At 45.0% G+C, this 16,286-nt stretch overlaps 2 protein-coding genes across 3 annotated transcripts in view; both read right to left on the bottom strand.

The window, feature by feature from the left end:
• LOC119650117 (acyl-CoA-binding domain-containing protein 5) overlaps positions 1–16,286 on the bottom strand; it is a 200,153-nt gene that overhangs the window by 114,220 nt on the left and 69,647 nt on the right. The window lies entirely within an intron of this gene.
• On the bottom strand, positions 9,729–11,065 carry LOC119650112 (dentin sialophosphoprotein-like). Its single transcript, XM_038052635.1, has 2 exons — positions 10,827–11,065; positions 9,729–10,732 (listed from the first exon to the last, which is right to left on the bottom strand). Exons 1-2 carry the CDS (start codon positions 10,905–10,907, stop codon positions 9,770–9,772), a joined length of 1,044 nt encoding a protein of 347 aa, XP_037908563.1. The 5' UTR covers positions 10,908–11,065; the 3' UTR covers positions 9,729–9,769.

Raw genomic sequence — 16,286 nt, 5'->3', positions numbered from 1 at the left:
GTGAATCCTCTGGGAAGTCAGCAGGCGCCTAAGAGGAAAAAAGCCATACAAATAGTTGCGAAAAACGTAACTAAAGGCACCGAAGAGAGAAAGCAGGTCCCCCAAGTGCGAGCTCCGGCAATCGACTCGATTAAATCCAAGGGTGGATGGATCAAGGTAGTTAAGGAAAAGGCGAAGAAAAAGGCAAAAGTGCGAATTCGCCCAGAAGCGATTGTAATTTCCAGCAATGGAAGTTTGTCTTACGCGGAGATACTGAAAAAGGTCAAAGCTGACCCCGACCTAAAAAATCTAGGCGGAAATGTCAGCAAGATTCGAAGGACCCAAAAGGGTAACCTCATGTTTGAGCTGAAAAAAAAACAGCTTGGGGAAACCTGATGGCTTCCGAACTCAGGTTAAGAACTCCCTTGGGGAGAATGTCACAGTACGGACCCAAAACATGAGGTCTATATATAATGCAAGGATCTCGATGAAGAGATATCCAAAGGAGAAATTTGCACTGCCTTGATGGAACAGTTCAAGTTGGAGGAACTTGCCGAAGCGAAACGACCACATTGCGATTACCAGTGGACGCAGCGCAGAAGTGTGGCAGCCAGGAAGGTTCGAATCGGATGGGTTGTTTGCCGTCTGAGAGAGCAAATTTCTTTAAAGAGGTGCTTCAAGTGCCTCGCGTTTGGTCATTTCGCGAAGACATGCTCAGCGGCATTGATCGGTCCAATCAATGCAGAAGGTGTGGGGAGAAAGGCCATATTGCCAAAGCGTGCAATAGGGGCCCCAAATGCTTATTATGCGAACGAAGTGAGGAACGGGATTACCGGCATATTGCCGGAAGTGGTAAATGCCCAGAATTTAAGAAGGCGCTAGCTTCAATGAAAAAATTAGGTTTATTCAAATAAACCTCAATCATTGTAGGGTCGCTCAAGATTTACTCGAGCAGACCATCTACGAATCCGAGGTGGAAATTGCCATCATTAGCGAACCCTATAGAAACCGTCGCGGTGGCGTACAGACTCGACTGGTGGAGCGGCGATATGGGCATGTGATCGACAAGCCATACAATGTACTGTGGGTCAGACATACAGCGGCCCTATGTGGGCGAAAATAAACGATGTATATGTGTACAGCTGTTACGCCCCACCAAGCCTGACACTGCCCGAATTCGAGGAAATGCTTGATAGTCTTGTTCTCGACGCAAAGGGTCGTAGTCCAAGGGTGATTGCTGGTGACTTCAATGCTTGGGCCCGTGAGTGGGGTAGCAGAGAGACAATGCAAAGGACCGCAGTCTATTAGGCGCTTTCGCACAGTTGGATATCATTCTGGTCAACGATGGATATGTAAATACCTTTCAGAAAGGTAGGTCTCCCTCAATCGTAGACCTAACTTGTGTTAGCCTTGCACTGGCATGTGGTATGTCTTGGTGCGTCAGCAAGGACTACACCCACAGCGATCACCAGGCAATCTTCTTTCGGCTATCGGTGGAGTCACCGGGCAGAAGACCATCATGCCCGAAACCGAGAAAGATGTCAGGCTGGTCCGCTGAAGCTCTGGATGAGCAGACCTTCATAGAGGTGTAGACCAACTTAATAAAGCGGGGGCCTCTACGGAAAGAGCTGTCCATGTGGCTCAATGCATCGCCAAAGCATGTGACGCGTCAATGCCTAGGAGGTGCTCATTCCCCAGCAGAAGACCAAACTACTGGTGGAATACTGAACTGGCCAGCCTTCGATCAGCCTGGCACGTGGTATGTCCTGGTACGTCAGCAAGGACTACACCCACAGCGATCACCAGGCAATCTTCTTTCGGCTATGGGTGGAATCACCGGGCAGAAGACCATCATGCCCGAAACCGAGAAAGATATCAGGCTGGTCTGCTAAAGCTCTGGTAGACCTTCATAGAGGTGTGGTTAGGCCAACCTAATAAAGCAGACGCCTCTACGGAAAGAGCTGCCCATGTGGCCCAATGCATCGCCAAAGCGTGTGACGCGTCTATGGCTAGGAGGTGTTCATTCGCCAGTAGGAGACTAAACTATTGGTGGAATGGTGAACTGGCCAGCCTTCGATCAGCCTGTCACCGAGCCAGAAGAGCGGCTCAGAGAGCGGTAGGCAGAATCGAACAAGGCCAAAAAGAGCGCACCTGTAAGGAAGTCTGCAAAACTCTCACGCTCGCCATCCAACGGAACAAGAGGGAAAGCTTTAAGGAGCTCTGTTCGGAAGCGGGCGAAAACCCGTGGGGGAGCGCCTATAGAATCGTGATGGGACGATTCAGAGTCCAATCATCTCCGCAGATCACGTGCCCTTCACTCTTGTTAAAAATTATCCAGGGGTTATTTCCCCAGTAAGAGGACGGCATGGACAGCTTCCAGCGACCTCTGAACGACACGGCAATACCGCCAGTCACCAGTGACGAGCTGCTGGAAATCTGCGCTAGGATAGGAGATAATAAAGCTCCGGGTCCGGGTGACGTTTCGAATAGAGCCATTAAGCTTGCCGTGAAATCCACACCGGACATGTTCCCTGAGTTATTCGAAACGTGCATGTCCGAGGGGATATTTCCTGCATCATGAGAACGACAGAAGTTGGTGCTACTGCCTAAGGCTAGCAAACCTCCAGGTGAGCCAACCTCCTACAGACCTATCTGTCTTTTGGGTACTGTGGGCAAAATGCTAGAGCGAGTAATCTATAATAGGTTACTCCCGGTGTATCATGTACAATGATGTTCTTAATCTTCCTCTTCCGGAGGAAGCCACGGTGGTGGGCTACGCCGATCATATAGCGCTGGTTGTTGTCGCAAAGTACTTCGAAGATGCTGAGTTATACTCATGCGAAGCGATCAGTGCTGTTAAGGGTTGGCTAGAGAGTTCTGGTCTGACACTTGCGGAGGAAAAAAACAGAAGCGGTCTTCATCACCAAGCGCTGTAGAAGAAATTTTGCCAGGAATCATATCATCACTTCTAAGCCTGCCATCAAATACTTAGAAGTGATGATAGACGGGAAGCTTAGCTATAGCAACACCTGCAGTATGTTTATGATAAAGGATCCACTGCAAGTGTGGCCCTGGCAAGGATGATGCCGAACGTGGGAGGGCCACGGCATGCTTCCAGGTTGCTTATAGCTAGGGTAATGTGTTCGATCCTGCTCTATGCAGCTCCAGTTTGGGGAAAAGCATTGCAGGATGCATTTAACGCTAACAAACTGAGTTCAGTCTACAGAAGAACAGCCCTAAGGGTGTGCTCGGCATTCAGGACTGTCTCAGATGATGCAGCATTCGTCATTTCTGGAATGATGCCCATTGACATCTTGGCAGATGAGATGACGAATATATATAATGTGAAGTCTATCTCTCCTTTATCGCAGACGAAGAACGCCGAAGGGGAGAGATCTCTAAATAGATAGCAAGAGCGTTGGGAACGCTCGGGAAAGCGTCGGTGGACACACAGGCTCATCCCTGCCATCAAGGAGTGGTTGGAAAGACGGCACAATGAGATTAATTATAATCTTACTCAGTTTCTCATGGGGCATGGAGGATATCGCCAGTACCTTTTCAGGTTTAAACTAGATACCTCACCCGATTGTCCAAACTGCAAAAATAGACGGCATATAAGTCTACAGCTGCTATCTTCCTCCAAGCCTGACAATGGCCGAATTCGAGGAGATGCTGAACAGGAGGTCCTGAATGCAAAAGAACGGAAACCAAAAATCATCGCCGGTGATTTCAATGCATGGGCCACTGAATGGGGAAATTCACTGACGAACGGAAGAGGGCGTTCTCTCTTGGAGACTTTCGCGCAGTTACATAGCATATTGACTAACGATGTCGGGGTTAATAAATTGTAGATCCGACTTTTATTAGTTCTTCACTAGCTCGCGATATATTCCTGGAACGTCAGTGAAAAGTACAACCATAGTGATCACCAGGCAATAGTCTTTGAGCTGAAAAGTAAGTTAAGCGATTGGAAATTTGCTCGTCCAAAAATGAGGGGACCGTGAGGTTGGTCTGCGAAAACAATTGACGAGCAAACATTCATAGATGTGTGGTTGGACCAGGACACTATACAAGGTACAACCTCAGGAAAAGCCCTCCAAAACACCGAATGTATCGCGAAAGCGATTCAGCGATGCCGAAACGTTTTACTTTCCCCAGTAGAAGGCCCAACTGCCGGTGGAATAGTGAATTGTCAGTTCTTCAGTCGGCATGCCATCGAACCAGACGAGCGGCTCAGAGAGCAATGGGTATAATTGCGTGGTTACAAGGAAGCCCGAAGAAACCTGAAGCTGGCTATACACCGAAGCAAGAGGCACCGCATCAAGCAACTCTGCATAGAGGCGGATATAGACCCATTGGAAAGCGCCTACAGAGTTGTGATGGGGAGATTTAGAGGTCAGGCAGCTGCGCAAATTACATGTCCCGATCTCCTACTGAAAAACATTCAAGGTTTGTTTCCTCAGGAGAGCACAAGGGGTTATAGTCTACAGACATCTTTAGATGTGGTTGTTACCCCCAATAACGACAGAAGAAGTACTGGAGATTTACCGCCCGACCTCGACGGTATAGCAAACAAAGCCCTTAAGCTGGCCGTTACGTCGAGGCCAGACATATTTATAGAGTTGTTTGAAACATGCTTGGCAGATGAGATGTTTCCTGAGACATGGAAAAAACAAAGGTTAGTGCTGGTGTCTAAACCTGGTAAGCCTCCTGGTGAACTATCTTCCTACAGGCCTGTATGTCTATTGGACCCTTATGGGGAAAATGTTGGAGCGAATAATCTACAACAAATTGCTCCCAATTTTAGAAAGTCTGAGAGGCTTATCAGACCGACAATTCGGCTTCCGTACCGCCAGGTCAACGGTCGACGCCATCAAATTGGTCGCTGGCTTAGTTGAAAATGTGATGCAGGGAAAGGGTGGCACTAGAAAATATTGTGCTGTGATTACCCTTGACGTGCAAAATGCGTTCATCTCTGCCAGTTGGAACCTTATAAGGAGATCATTGGCGCAATTGGTGTACGCAATTACTTAAGTGTGCTAGTCGACAGCTACTTAACGGATAGAAGGCTCTAGTACAACACAGACAATGCAACCAAAGAATACATTGTCTCTGCGGGTGTTCCATAAGGTTCTGCACTGGGGCCGCTATTGTAGAACATCATGTATAATGACGTCCTCAACGTCCCAGTTCCTAGCGAAGCCACCATAGTGGGTTAAGCCGATGACATAGCAGTGATTTTTTTGCAAAAGATCTGGCGGATGTCGAATTATATTCATCCGAAGTAATCACTGCCATTGAGAAGTAGCTGAAAAATGCAGGTCTTGCGAAGAATAAAACAGAGGCGGTGCTTATCACGAACCGGCGTAATGTTGAGGTCCCACGATGCACTTATAGACTACTTATAGCTAGAGTGATGAGCTCAATACTGCTTTACGCAAAGCCAATTTGGTCGAATGCATTGCATACGGCATGCAATGCTCAAAAGATTAGCGCGGTGTATAGAAAGGCCGCCCTAAGGGTGTACTGAGGTTATAGAACCATCTCGGACGAAGCGGCGTATGCAGTTGCCGGAGTGATGCCAATCGACATTTTGGGTGATGAGATGCCACGTATCTATGATGGACCCGATTCTTTCCCTGAGCGGCAAATGAAAAACGCCAAAAGGAAGGAATCATTGAGCAAGTGTCAGCAACGGTGGAGACAGGCGAAAAGGCGTCGATGGATCTAGAAATTGATTCCCAGCATTAGGGTATGGACGCAGAGAATGCATGGTGAGATAAACTATGATCTCACGCAGTTTCTCACGGGGCATGGCGGTTACCGTAAATACCGCTATAGGTTTAAACAGGACAGCTAATCCAACTGTACCAGCTGCGGCGGAATTCCGGAGGACCCGGAGTTTTTTTCCATTGTCCTAGATTCGCTGACGAAAGGAAGAGTCTAGAAGATTTATTTAAGGATTACTGACAGGTGTTTCGAACACAACATGTGTCCTTCTTCAGTGCTTAGCTTTGATTATTACAGAACCAGCACTGAAGAAAGACACATGTTGTGTCCGAAACACGTGCCTGCAATACTTAAATAAAATCTACAGTTAAACTTTTCCCTTTAAGAATTTTACGTAAAAAAAGCTATAGGAAACAAAGGAACTACTTTTATAAAACTTCTAGAGGAGACATTGGCATGAACAGTAATATAATTGGGAAAATGCTTGCATGCCAGCAGAGCTGGAATGCAGTGAACGACATGGTAGGGCGGATTCAGTGCAGATTAAGAGAAGCAGAGGAGGCGAGAAAGGCGTGATAACGCATGCAATCGATGGGTGAAGGAAGAGGCTAGAGCCATGTCCACCCCGCGACGAAATACTTTGTGGTGGTTCCACGGGGAAGAGGACAGGAGTTAGGAGGTTATTTTAGCCGGTAAAAACCCCACAGGCTGGAACGTGTGTACTAGTGTCTTTGGAAGATTTCCACCTCCAGGCAAAAACAGACAGACAGATGGATGGACAGACAGACAATAAACCGATTTTAATAAGGTTTTGTTTTACACACTACCTTAATAAAAAGGCTAACAGATTTACTTGTCAAACGTCCAACTTAATAGAGAAGGACCGTAATTGAGTTTTAGCGTTATTGCGTTCGCTGTAAAGACTATTCTGAAGGGTGAGATCACAAAAATTCACGAAGCAGCTTACTGCAGTAATTTGAACTCCTGTTAATAATAATAATAATCGTTGGCACAACAATCCATATTGGATCAGGGCCTTGAAGTGTGTTAGAGCACATCATTCAAGACCGTAACGGTACACTACAGTAGACTGTAGGAGACAATGTGGTCAGCATTGCGCTCGCCCGAGATTATTACCCTGATTTGACTCAGGTACTCATTCACAGCTGAGTCGACTGGTATCCGACGTCAAATCACGATACAAATCCCTCTGCCACCAGCAAGATTTGAACCGCGACCTTCCGTACGACAGCCTTGTGCTCCAACCACTCAGCTATCCGAACTACTGTTAGCAAGCTAAAATCTTTGTCAAAGAATTTAATTAGCGGGTTTTTAGTACTTATCAAGAAGGGGAACTTGAAAACTCTGAGCCTAGAACCACTGAACTAGCAATTTTATTACCGATTAGATAAGAAATTGTCCCAACTGGTCCTTCAGGTTAGGGGATGGGTAAGGCTGACAACCCTACACGGAAAACAACTTGTTACGAAGCCACAACAGGAGCCTCGGACTGGACGGATTATACAACAACGAACCCGGCAACGAGAGCGGAATAACGATTTGCGCATTTTCTCATGAAACGTGCGCTCCCTGTACAGAGATGAAGCTGATAAACAACTACCCAATACACTGTCCCAATATAGGGCTGATGTAACAGCGTTACAGGAGATGCGTTGGACAGGGACCGGTTTCCTGGAGAAGAGCCGCTACACCACATATTATAGCGTCCATCCAGTAAACCATGTGCTCGGAATACGTTTCTTAGTCAGCCAAAAAATGAAACCTGCTGTTATCGACTTTGAAAACATAAGTGAACGGCTATGCACTCTGCGTTTGCGAGGCAAATTTAGAAATATAAGCCTCATAAACGTTCATGCCTCTACAGAGGGGACTGTAGAGTCGGAGAAGGATACCTTCTACGAGGCAGTAGAACGAACCTCGAAACCTGTCCCAGATATGATATCAAAATCATACTTGGGGATTTTAACAGCCAAGTAGGGAAGGAGCCCGTATTCAGGCGATACGTTGGCTCCCATAGCTTACACGAAAATACAAATGATAACGAACTGCGGATTATTCAATTAGCAGGGTCACACGAAATGGTTGTTGGAAGTACCTGGTTTGCGCGGAAAGTGGTCCACAAACATACGTGGGCCTCTCCAGACGGGACTACTTTCAACCAAATTGACCACGTGTTGATCAAACGCCGCCACCTCTCAGCCTTAATGAATGTCAGCACATACAGGGGGCCAATATAGACTCGGATCACTATCTCGTTGGCATGGTGTTCCGAGCTCGTATAATAATACCACCTAGAATCACCTCTGACAATCAGGTGAGAGTGAACACTGAAGCCATCCACAACACAGCCCTCCGCGACACCTATAAGAGGGAAATGGATGCCGCAATAACTACAGTCAACAGAGGACCTGGAGATGAAGCATCAACAAATGATCTTCACAACCACCTGAAGAACGTTATCATGGATACGGCAGAAACATACTTGACCCCAGCCGCAAAAGGAGTCGGAACAGCTGGTTTGAAGATGAATGTAAACTAGCAATGGAACGGAAGAATGCCGCATACTGAGTAATGTTGCATTCTCAAAGAACCCGCGCACGTGCAGAGACTTATCACGAACTCCGTCGAGCGGAGAAGCGACTTCACAGACGGAAAAAGGAAGCCTGGGAGAACCAACAAGTCTGTGAACTTGAAAAGTACAGGCAGCAACCGCATCAGCCGCGGAAGTTTTACCAACAAGTCAGCAGGATGAAGCTTTATACACCTCGATGCTCATCCTGCCGAGACAAAGAGGGAAATCTGATTTCCGACAGAATGGGCATATTGGAGCGATGGGTTGAGTACTTTGATGAGCTACTGAATAACCAGAACATTGGCGAGTTGGAGGTCCCGCCAACTGAAGATGACGGACAAATACTGCCACCACCAAGTTTATAAGTCTATAAGGGCCATATCTATAGTAGAAAAAGAAGACGAGGCAGACCCTGCATGAGATGGAGCAATGGCGTAGGTCAGGACGCCACACAGCTTTTAGGGATATCGAATTGGTAGACTTCGGCACAAAACCGGGAAGTCTGGAGTTCCTTATTAAGGCAGGCCTAGACCGGATACCGGTTGTTGCGCTGTTGATGATGATGATTAGCTAAGATATGGAGACCCCGGAGCACTTTTAATAAAACCTAATTAAAATTAGTTTACTGTCTGTCCGTCTATCTGTCTGTCTGTCACACCTTTTATCTAAAAAACGGTTGCACATATTGATACGAAATTTGGTAGAAAGGTGGGACCTGCGAATCCCATTGCATGCAGTGAGTAACACATTGTTACTGTTTGCTCAGTTTAAGTCGGGATCCCCCTATATCCAAAAGGAGAGTGAACATTTTTTTCACCAAGTATAGTCATGTGGGATATCAAATTAAAAGCATCGGTTTTAGTTTTGACATTGGTTGCGGAAGTGGAGAGCTCGGCTTTCTGTAACCAATATAATTCATAACAAGCTGTCTGTCAGAATAGAACAGAGATGCCCCGGAAGCGTCCTGTCCAATGACGGTGCAGACAGGAAATTATATATATACCCCTTTACCAGGAGATAGCGCAATGAGGCTAATGCATCTTCAATGTTTCAAACTAAGCCTCATTCCTCACCCCCCTCTTTCACCTATTTTCGGAACCTTATCTAACTGGCACTAAAATTTTAGCAAAGCTCCTGATGATGACGATTGTACAGGTATCTGATTGCTATAGCAGCAATTGACAAGCGCAAAGAACGCCTTCCCCCCAACACAAAAGTCGTAATGTGGTAAAGTGGAAAGAGGAGGCAAAGTTGTCTTGTTCACTGATGAATACCAAGTCTTTACCAGGCCTTAACGAGCCTAATAAACTGCCAACTTAAACAATTAACCTTTAAGTCATTCATTTGAAAATGACCCAACGATTTCAGCTACTATATCCGCAAGATAAGGTCTCTCAAAACTTCAAATAAAACATACTCCTATGCATTTACTATTTATTTAGAAATGCCAGACCATTTTGCAGAGATTTAACCACGTTGATTTCTATTTCCGCGGTTGCGATTGCGTCGATTGCGATTTCTGCGATTGCGATTCCGACGGTTGCGAATACGGCGGTTGCGCCTACGTCGATTACGTAGCCTTCGTTGGCGATTTCGCCGCCTTTTGTTACGGAGTTTGCGGGCTCTACGAGCCCTGCGTGCACGCGCTGCCCGTTGGCGACGCCGGAGTGCTTGCTGTCGTCGAAGTCGCCGAAGTCGCCGAAGTCTTTGAGCCCGACGGAGACGAGCGGCATTGTTATTAGAATTTGCACCAGAATTTCCGCCATTTCCAGAGATACTGCCTGAATCGCCGTCAGTATTGTTACTGATGCCATCGCCACTGTTGCCGGCGCCGTTGTTCCCGGCAGTATTTCCGCCGTCAGTGCTGCCGCCGCCGTTGCTGCCAACGTCAGTGCTGCCGCCCCCCGTGCTGCCGCCGCCAGCGTTGGCGTCATTGGTATCATTGGTGTCATTGGCGTCATTGGTGTCATTGGCGTCATTGGTGTCATTGGTGTCATTGGTGTCATTGGTGTCATTGGTGTCATTGGTGTCATTGGCGTCATTGGCGTCATTGGTGTCACTGGTGTCATTGGTGTCATTGGTGTCATTGGTGTCATTGGTGTCATTGGTGTCATTGGTGTCATTGGTGTCATTGGCGTCATTGGTGTCATTGGTGTCATTGGTGTCATTGGTGTCATTGGTGTCATTGGTGTCATTGGTGTCATTGGTGTCATTGGTGTCATTGGTGTCATTGGTGTCATTGGTGTCATTGGTGTCATTGGTGTCATTGGTGTCATTGGTGTCATTGGTGTCATTGGTGTCATTGGTGTCATTGGCGTCATCGGCGTCATCGGCGTCATCGGCGTCATCGGCGTCAGGATTGTCGACGACGTCAGCACTACCGCCATCGTCTTCCCCTGATCGCCTTTTCCGAATTAACGCTAATTTATCCTATAAGGGATAATAAAACAAAAATTAGCATACCTAAGTACCTTCACTTTTTTTCTCAACACACGCTGACACTAATTCTGCTTAAGATACTTACATCGAAATCGAGAATAGATGCCGACCAAATAGTTGGTAAAAATAAGGCCAAAGCCAAAATAATAAACGGTAAGGACTTCATCTTTAGAATGAATATGTCTAACCAATGAAGCCAAACTCTTTCTATAAATCGAATAATTGCTCGCGCTTTTATATGTTCCAATTTTCCAAATCTATTTGAACAATTGTCGATGCCTCCTTTATTCGTCCAGTTAAAAAAAAATGCAAATAGAAACGGTAAGTAAAAAAATGTTAGTGAAAAATATGCGAAACACTACATTGAATGCAGATTAGCTCAAATAGCAAAAAGAAAACCTCCGAAATAAGTGATGATGTGTAATTTGGGAAATGAGTTGGAGGATCATGAAAATGACTACGACATTTTGAACAACCGAATAATAGTTAAGGAAAACACACGAAATAATTCTTAAAATGAGGAAGTTATAATTCGGAAGTTTGAATACAACGATTAGATAATGTACGTTTTGAATGTGTCGGCGCTTTTTCACCCCGGGGGCGGATTTTCTCTCTACGGCCGAGTTGCTAAGAACATGATTTGGAGGGAAAGTGGTAGTCTACGAGACAAGGAGACATGGGAGGCCATCACTTTCGCAGCCTACCAGCTGTGCAAGGACAAGGAAATCGTTGTTCTTTTTCTTTCTTTCTTTCATAAACGCTCTTGTGTAAAAACAATTTAGAAATATTCTTAAATTGGCTTCTCTTGAGCAATTCCACATTCAGGAATTTAACAATTGATTTTTTTAATAAAAAAAACAATTTTTTCGTCGTAAATTCGAATTCTTTTCTAAACCTCGCCATTTTGCGAAATAAAATTCCAAAATTATCATCATATTTCACTAGCTAAATTTGTATAGTTCATGAATACAAAATTGTTATATAGTATTTCCAGATGGGGATACAAGGGAGTTTTACTATTTGGTATACTTACCTTCCATGTGAACGAGCAACTTAAAGAGGAAGAAATAGCGTTCCACCACGGTCGTCAATCGTATAACACTCGGTTAAACTCCACCTCTTGTGGATGAAAATGCTGTTTGTCACGGACAATATCTTTAAACAAAGCCACGATCGTCTCTGGCATCAATATATTCAAGCGAAGCATAGCCGCCGTCCTTGCGAAAATGTTGCCTGCAGCCAGAGCGCCCCCTCCAGAGCTATTCCCCTTATCCGTAAATCTTGAGAATCTAAGATCTTTTCCAGAAGATAAAAGAAGGGGACAATCATTCCAATTTGTGTATGGGTTGGGAAGGAAGCAAAACCTCTGAGCATTCAAACAGCATTGGTCCATTGTACTCAACGCATCCTTCTAATGGAATGTCCCATATTTGTTTATATATCACAGGATTTTCGGGGTAGTGGATGTACTGCCCACTGTAAATGGAGCACATCACCACCAGAAATCTGGCTTCTGGTGCATTTTTAGGAGGGATACTCTTCAAGAAAATGTTTTGTGGATTCCGCTTCCTCATTATAGAGTGGCCACTTTTCGTCTAGAAGAATTTCTAACATAGCTGGTGATTTATAGCCAGCCAAAATGCCCATAATATTTATGCAAGCCTTCCAACTTTTCAACAAGATAAACTATGCAATATGTTTATTTGGTTCTGATAGAAAAAAATGTATGTGTCCAACCGCTGGTCTTTATGGGAAGCTTGCGCCCAATCTTTAATAGCAGCATTAGCGAAACTTCTTGACACTCCAATCGCCGGCTCCGGCCCGGCTGCTGCTTTCAGGATCGCATGCACTTGAACCTGAAATTTTTTTAAAAATTGTCCAAAGAAAAAATTCCAATTCTCGTTTTTATTCGAAAGGTACCATGTTCTGTTGTTGGTCTCAGTATATCTCGCCATTCATTCTTCTGATTTCGTCTTAATTTTCTCTACGTCCGTGGATAACTTTATAACTTCTACCAAATCAGAAAGCAACACAAAAACTGGGTTCAATTCTTCCAATGCTCTATGTGTCCGCGCTCGAATTCCCCCGTGCTCCCAAGAGAGCCTGCACTGGCTCAATTCTCGAGCTGTTTTACACAAAACCTTAAAAACTGGAAACTTTACGTCGCACAATTGTAGAGTGCCTTGTCCATATTGCCATATATTTTGTGTAAAACAAAACCTTATTAGAATCAGTACAATATCTGTTTGTCACACCCGATTTACTCCAAAACGGCTAAATCGATTGTCAAACTCCGCCATGCTATTAACATAGTATGCTGGTCCCAAGCCTAGGTAAAGGAGGAGGGTTTAAGGCAGCATATTCTGTACTATCCCCAGTAAAACAAAAATAAAATGCTAAGATTAGGGAAACAGATAAATAGAGTATAGCTGGAGTTATTCTACTATGCTAAATCCTACCTGATCTCTCTTGGTGACAGGCCCCGCGACAGGTCGACCAAGAAAATGCATACAATGTCGTTACAAACATAATGATTGCATTGAGTCACAACCCTCAGAGAAATGCTAAGGCGTTCTCCTCAGTCGTCGGGGCAGAACGGGCCCCGGTCCTATTAAGAAATGGGCAAGGGTTCTTGACGTACGGACGGCGTCAGGACGTAAGCAAGTTAGTCCGAACAAAACGAACAAAACAAATACGTGTCTGCACGCTACATGTTGGTAACCTAACTGGAAAGACCGAAGAACCCGCAAGAGCCCTTCGGAAAAGGCGCATTGATATCTGCGCTCTGCAATAAACCCGATGGTCTGATGCCAAAAGCTGCGGCATTGAACGCGAACGAGGTAAAAATGGCTATAAACTTCTCTATTTTGCTAGCCCACACACTCAATATGGTGTTGGCATTGCCATCTCAGAGGATTTCCGTGATCCCATTAAAGAAGTCGAACGATTCGATGATAGGCTGATGAAGCTCACCATTATATTAGCTGATCGCACTATTCACTTCCTTACCGCGTATGCACCACAGACAGGCCGACCTGATGCCGAGAAAGATGCCTTCTGGCAACTTCTCGATGAAAAGACTTATCACGTGCCTGCTGACGACTATATTATCATTGCCGGCGACCTTAATGGTCATGTGGGTGAAAAGGCAGACGATAACAGGTGCCATGGGAAAAGGGGTTCGGAGCGCGTAATAAGGGTGGCGAGCGTATAATCGATTTTGCGGACACCCATGACCTTGTACTTATGAATACATAATTCGTCAAACGATTGTCTCATCTTCCTACATTTTATAGTGGGGAAAAGTAAAACGCAAATCGACTATATTCTCATAAAAAGCCGGCATTTTACCACTGTCACTGATTGCAAAGCCGTTTCCTATGAGACCATTGAACCTCAACATCGGCTGTTGATTGATTGCTTGAACCACAGATAAAACAGCGTGAGGAACGGACTGGTCTGCGGCGCATTAAATGGCGGCGATTTCGTGAGAAGAAATAAGAAACGATCTCCAACACACGACTGCCGACCATTACGAATGTGGAAGAATTATGGAACCAAATGAAAGACACGATCCACAAAGCGGCCTCTGCAACCCTCGGGAGCACCAAGCCGAGTGAACGGTACATCAACCGAGATACTTGGCTTTGGAATGATGATGTTGAAATGAAGGTCCGTGAAAAGAAACGCCTCTACCATAAATTTCTCGACGATAAAATGCCTGCTAATTGGCAAATTTATAAGAATGCCAACCGGGAAGCAAAGAAAGCGGTGGCTGTCACCCGAGCGAACCATTTCAAAAATCTTTACGATAAATTGGACACTCGGGATGGCGAGAGAGAGCTGTATCGACTTGCCAAAAGCCGTAACGAACGTACACAGGGTATCGAACACTTCTGTTGCGTTAATGACAAGAACGGTACTTTGCTTACCAACCATCGAGCCGCAACGGATAGGTGGCAAGAATACTTCGAGCAGATTTCAACTGAAGAATTTGCTCATCCTAACTTCCGCAATCATTGCCGACATTTGGACCAGTTCCACCTATCAGCGCAACCGAAATCGAGAAGGCAATAAAGCGAATAAAATCGGGTAAATTTACAGGACCTGACAAGATCGCATCTGAGCTCTAGAAAGCGAAGAGTTGGAACCCAACACTGTGCTCAGCGAATACTTTAATCGGATTATTCAGGAAGGAAGAACGCCATCTGACTGTCAAGAAAGTACTGTTCCAATATGGAAAAAGAAAGGGAGTCCAGCAGAACGTTCAAATTACCGTCCGATCCGGTTACTCTCCCATACCATGAAGATTTTTGAACGCATTCTTGACAACGGTATTCGCGAAATCGTTGAAATAACCTTGAATCAAGCCGGATTTGCCAAAAACTGCGGAACTACTGACGCAATACAGCTGCGCGGTTACTCATGGAGAAACACCGTGAGAAGCATCGCGTTTGACCATGTGCCAGACGAACTCATCTGGTATGCTTTACGACAACACTTAGTGCCAGAAGAAATCGTGCGCTGGGTTCAATTGCTCTACCACGATCCGAAAAGTAAAGTTCGAAGTATGGCGGGTGTATCAAAGCCGCTTCGTGTCTCTGTTGGTGTTCATCAAGGAACCGCCCTCTCACCGCTCCCCTATGTTCACATGTCACACAGGATATCCAACGTCCAGTGCCCTACACACGGTTTTATGCAGATGATGTTTTCCTAGCATCTGATAGCAAAAATTATCTCGAGCAACTTCTCCAAAAATGGAATGATCGCCTTACGCAACACGGTCTCAGATTGGATTTAAACAAAACTGAATTTTTACGACCGATCCCCATGAAACATGCACAATCACTGTTAGCGGCAGTGATTGAATTTTTGTTTTTGTAAGGTTTAAAAGCAAAGGAAATTTATGAACGAATATTGACGGTGCTTTCAACTAGTACAGTATAAAGATGGTTCCTGACTTTAGACGTGGTCGTAAAAGCTTTGAAGACGTCAAAGGCGTCCGAAAACAGCAATAACACCAGAAATCGTAAAAAAAATTCTGGATATCGTATTGAGAAATTGTCGAGTGACTGAAATACATTTAGTAGAAACCCTAGGCATCTCATTGGGCAGTGTAAACAATATTTTGACTGAATCAAAACAAGAGGCAAAGAGTGGAGTGAACCTGGTTCTTAAGCTCCGAAACGAATTCGTGTCCAGTAATCGGCGAAGGAGATGTTAGCATCAGTTTTTTGGGATGCGAAAGGAATTTCGTTTGTGGATTACTTGCGAACTGGTAAAACAACAAATTCTGAATATTAGCGTAATCTTTTAGACCAACTGAAGGAAAAAATTTGTGAAAAAAGACCAGGTTTACAGAAGAAAAAAATTCTTTTTCATCAGGACAATGCACCGTGTCACAAGAACATTTTGACAATGGCCAAAATCCATGATATATATATCCCCTATATATTTTTTTATGATATACCTACTGAACTGAATGGTGATGTCCAGCAAAGAGCGAAGTTTGTTCTCATCTTTGGCATACAATTTGATGTCGTCA

Source organism: Hermetia illucens, chromosome 2, assembly GCF_905115235.1.
Source record: "Hermetia illucens chromosome 2, iHerIll2.2.curated.20191125, whole genome shotgun sequence".
NCBI lineage: Eukaryota > Metazoa > Arthropoda > Insecta > Diptera > Stratiomyidae > Hermetia > Hermetia illucens.
This window is presented reverse-complemented; position numbering and strand designations above follow the sequence as displayed.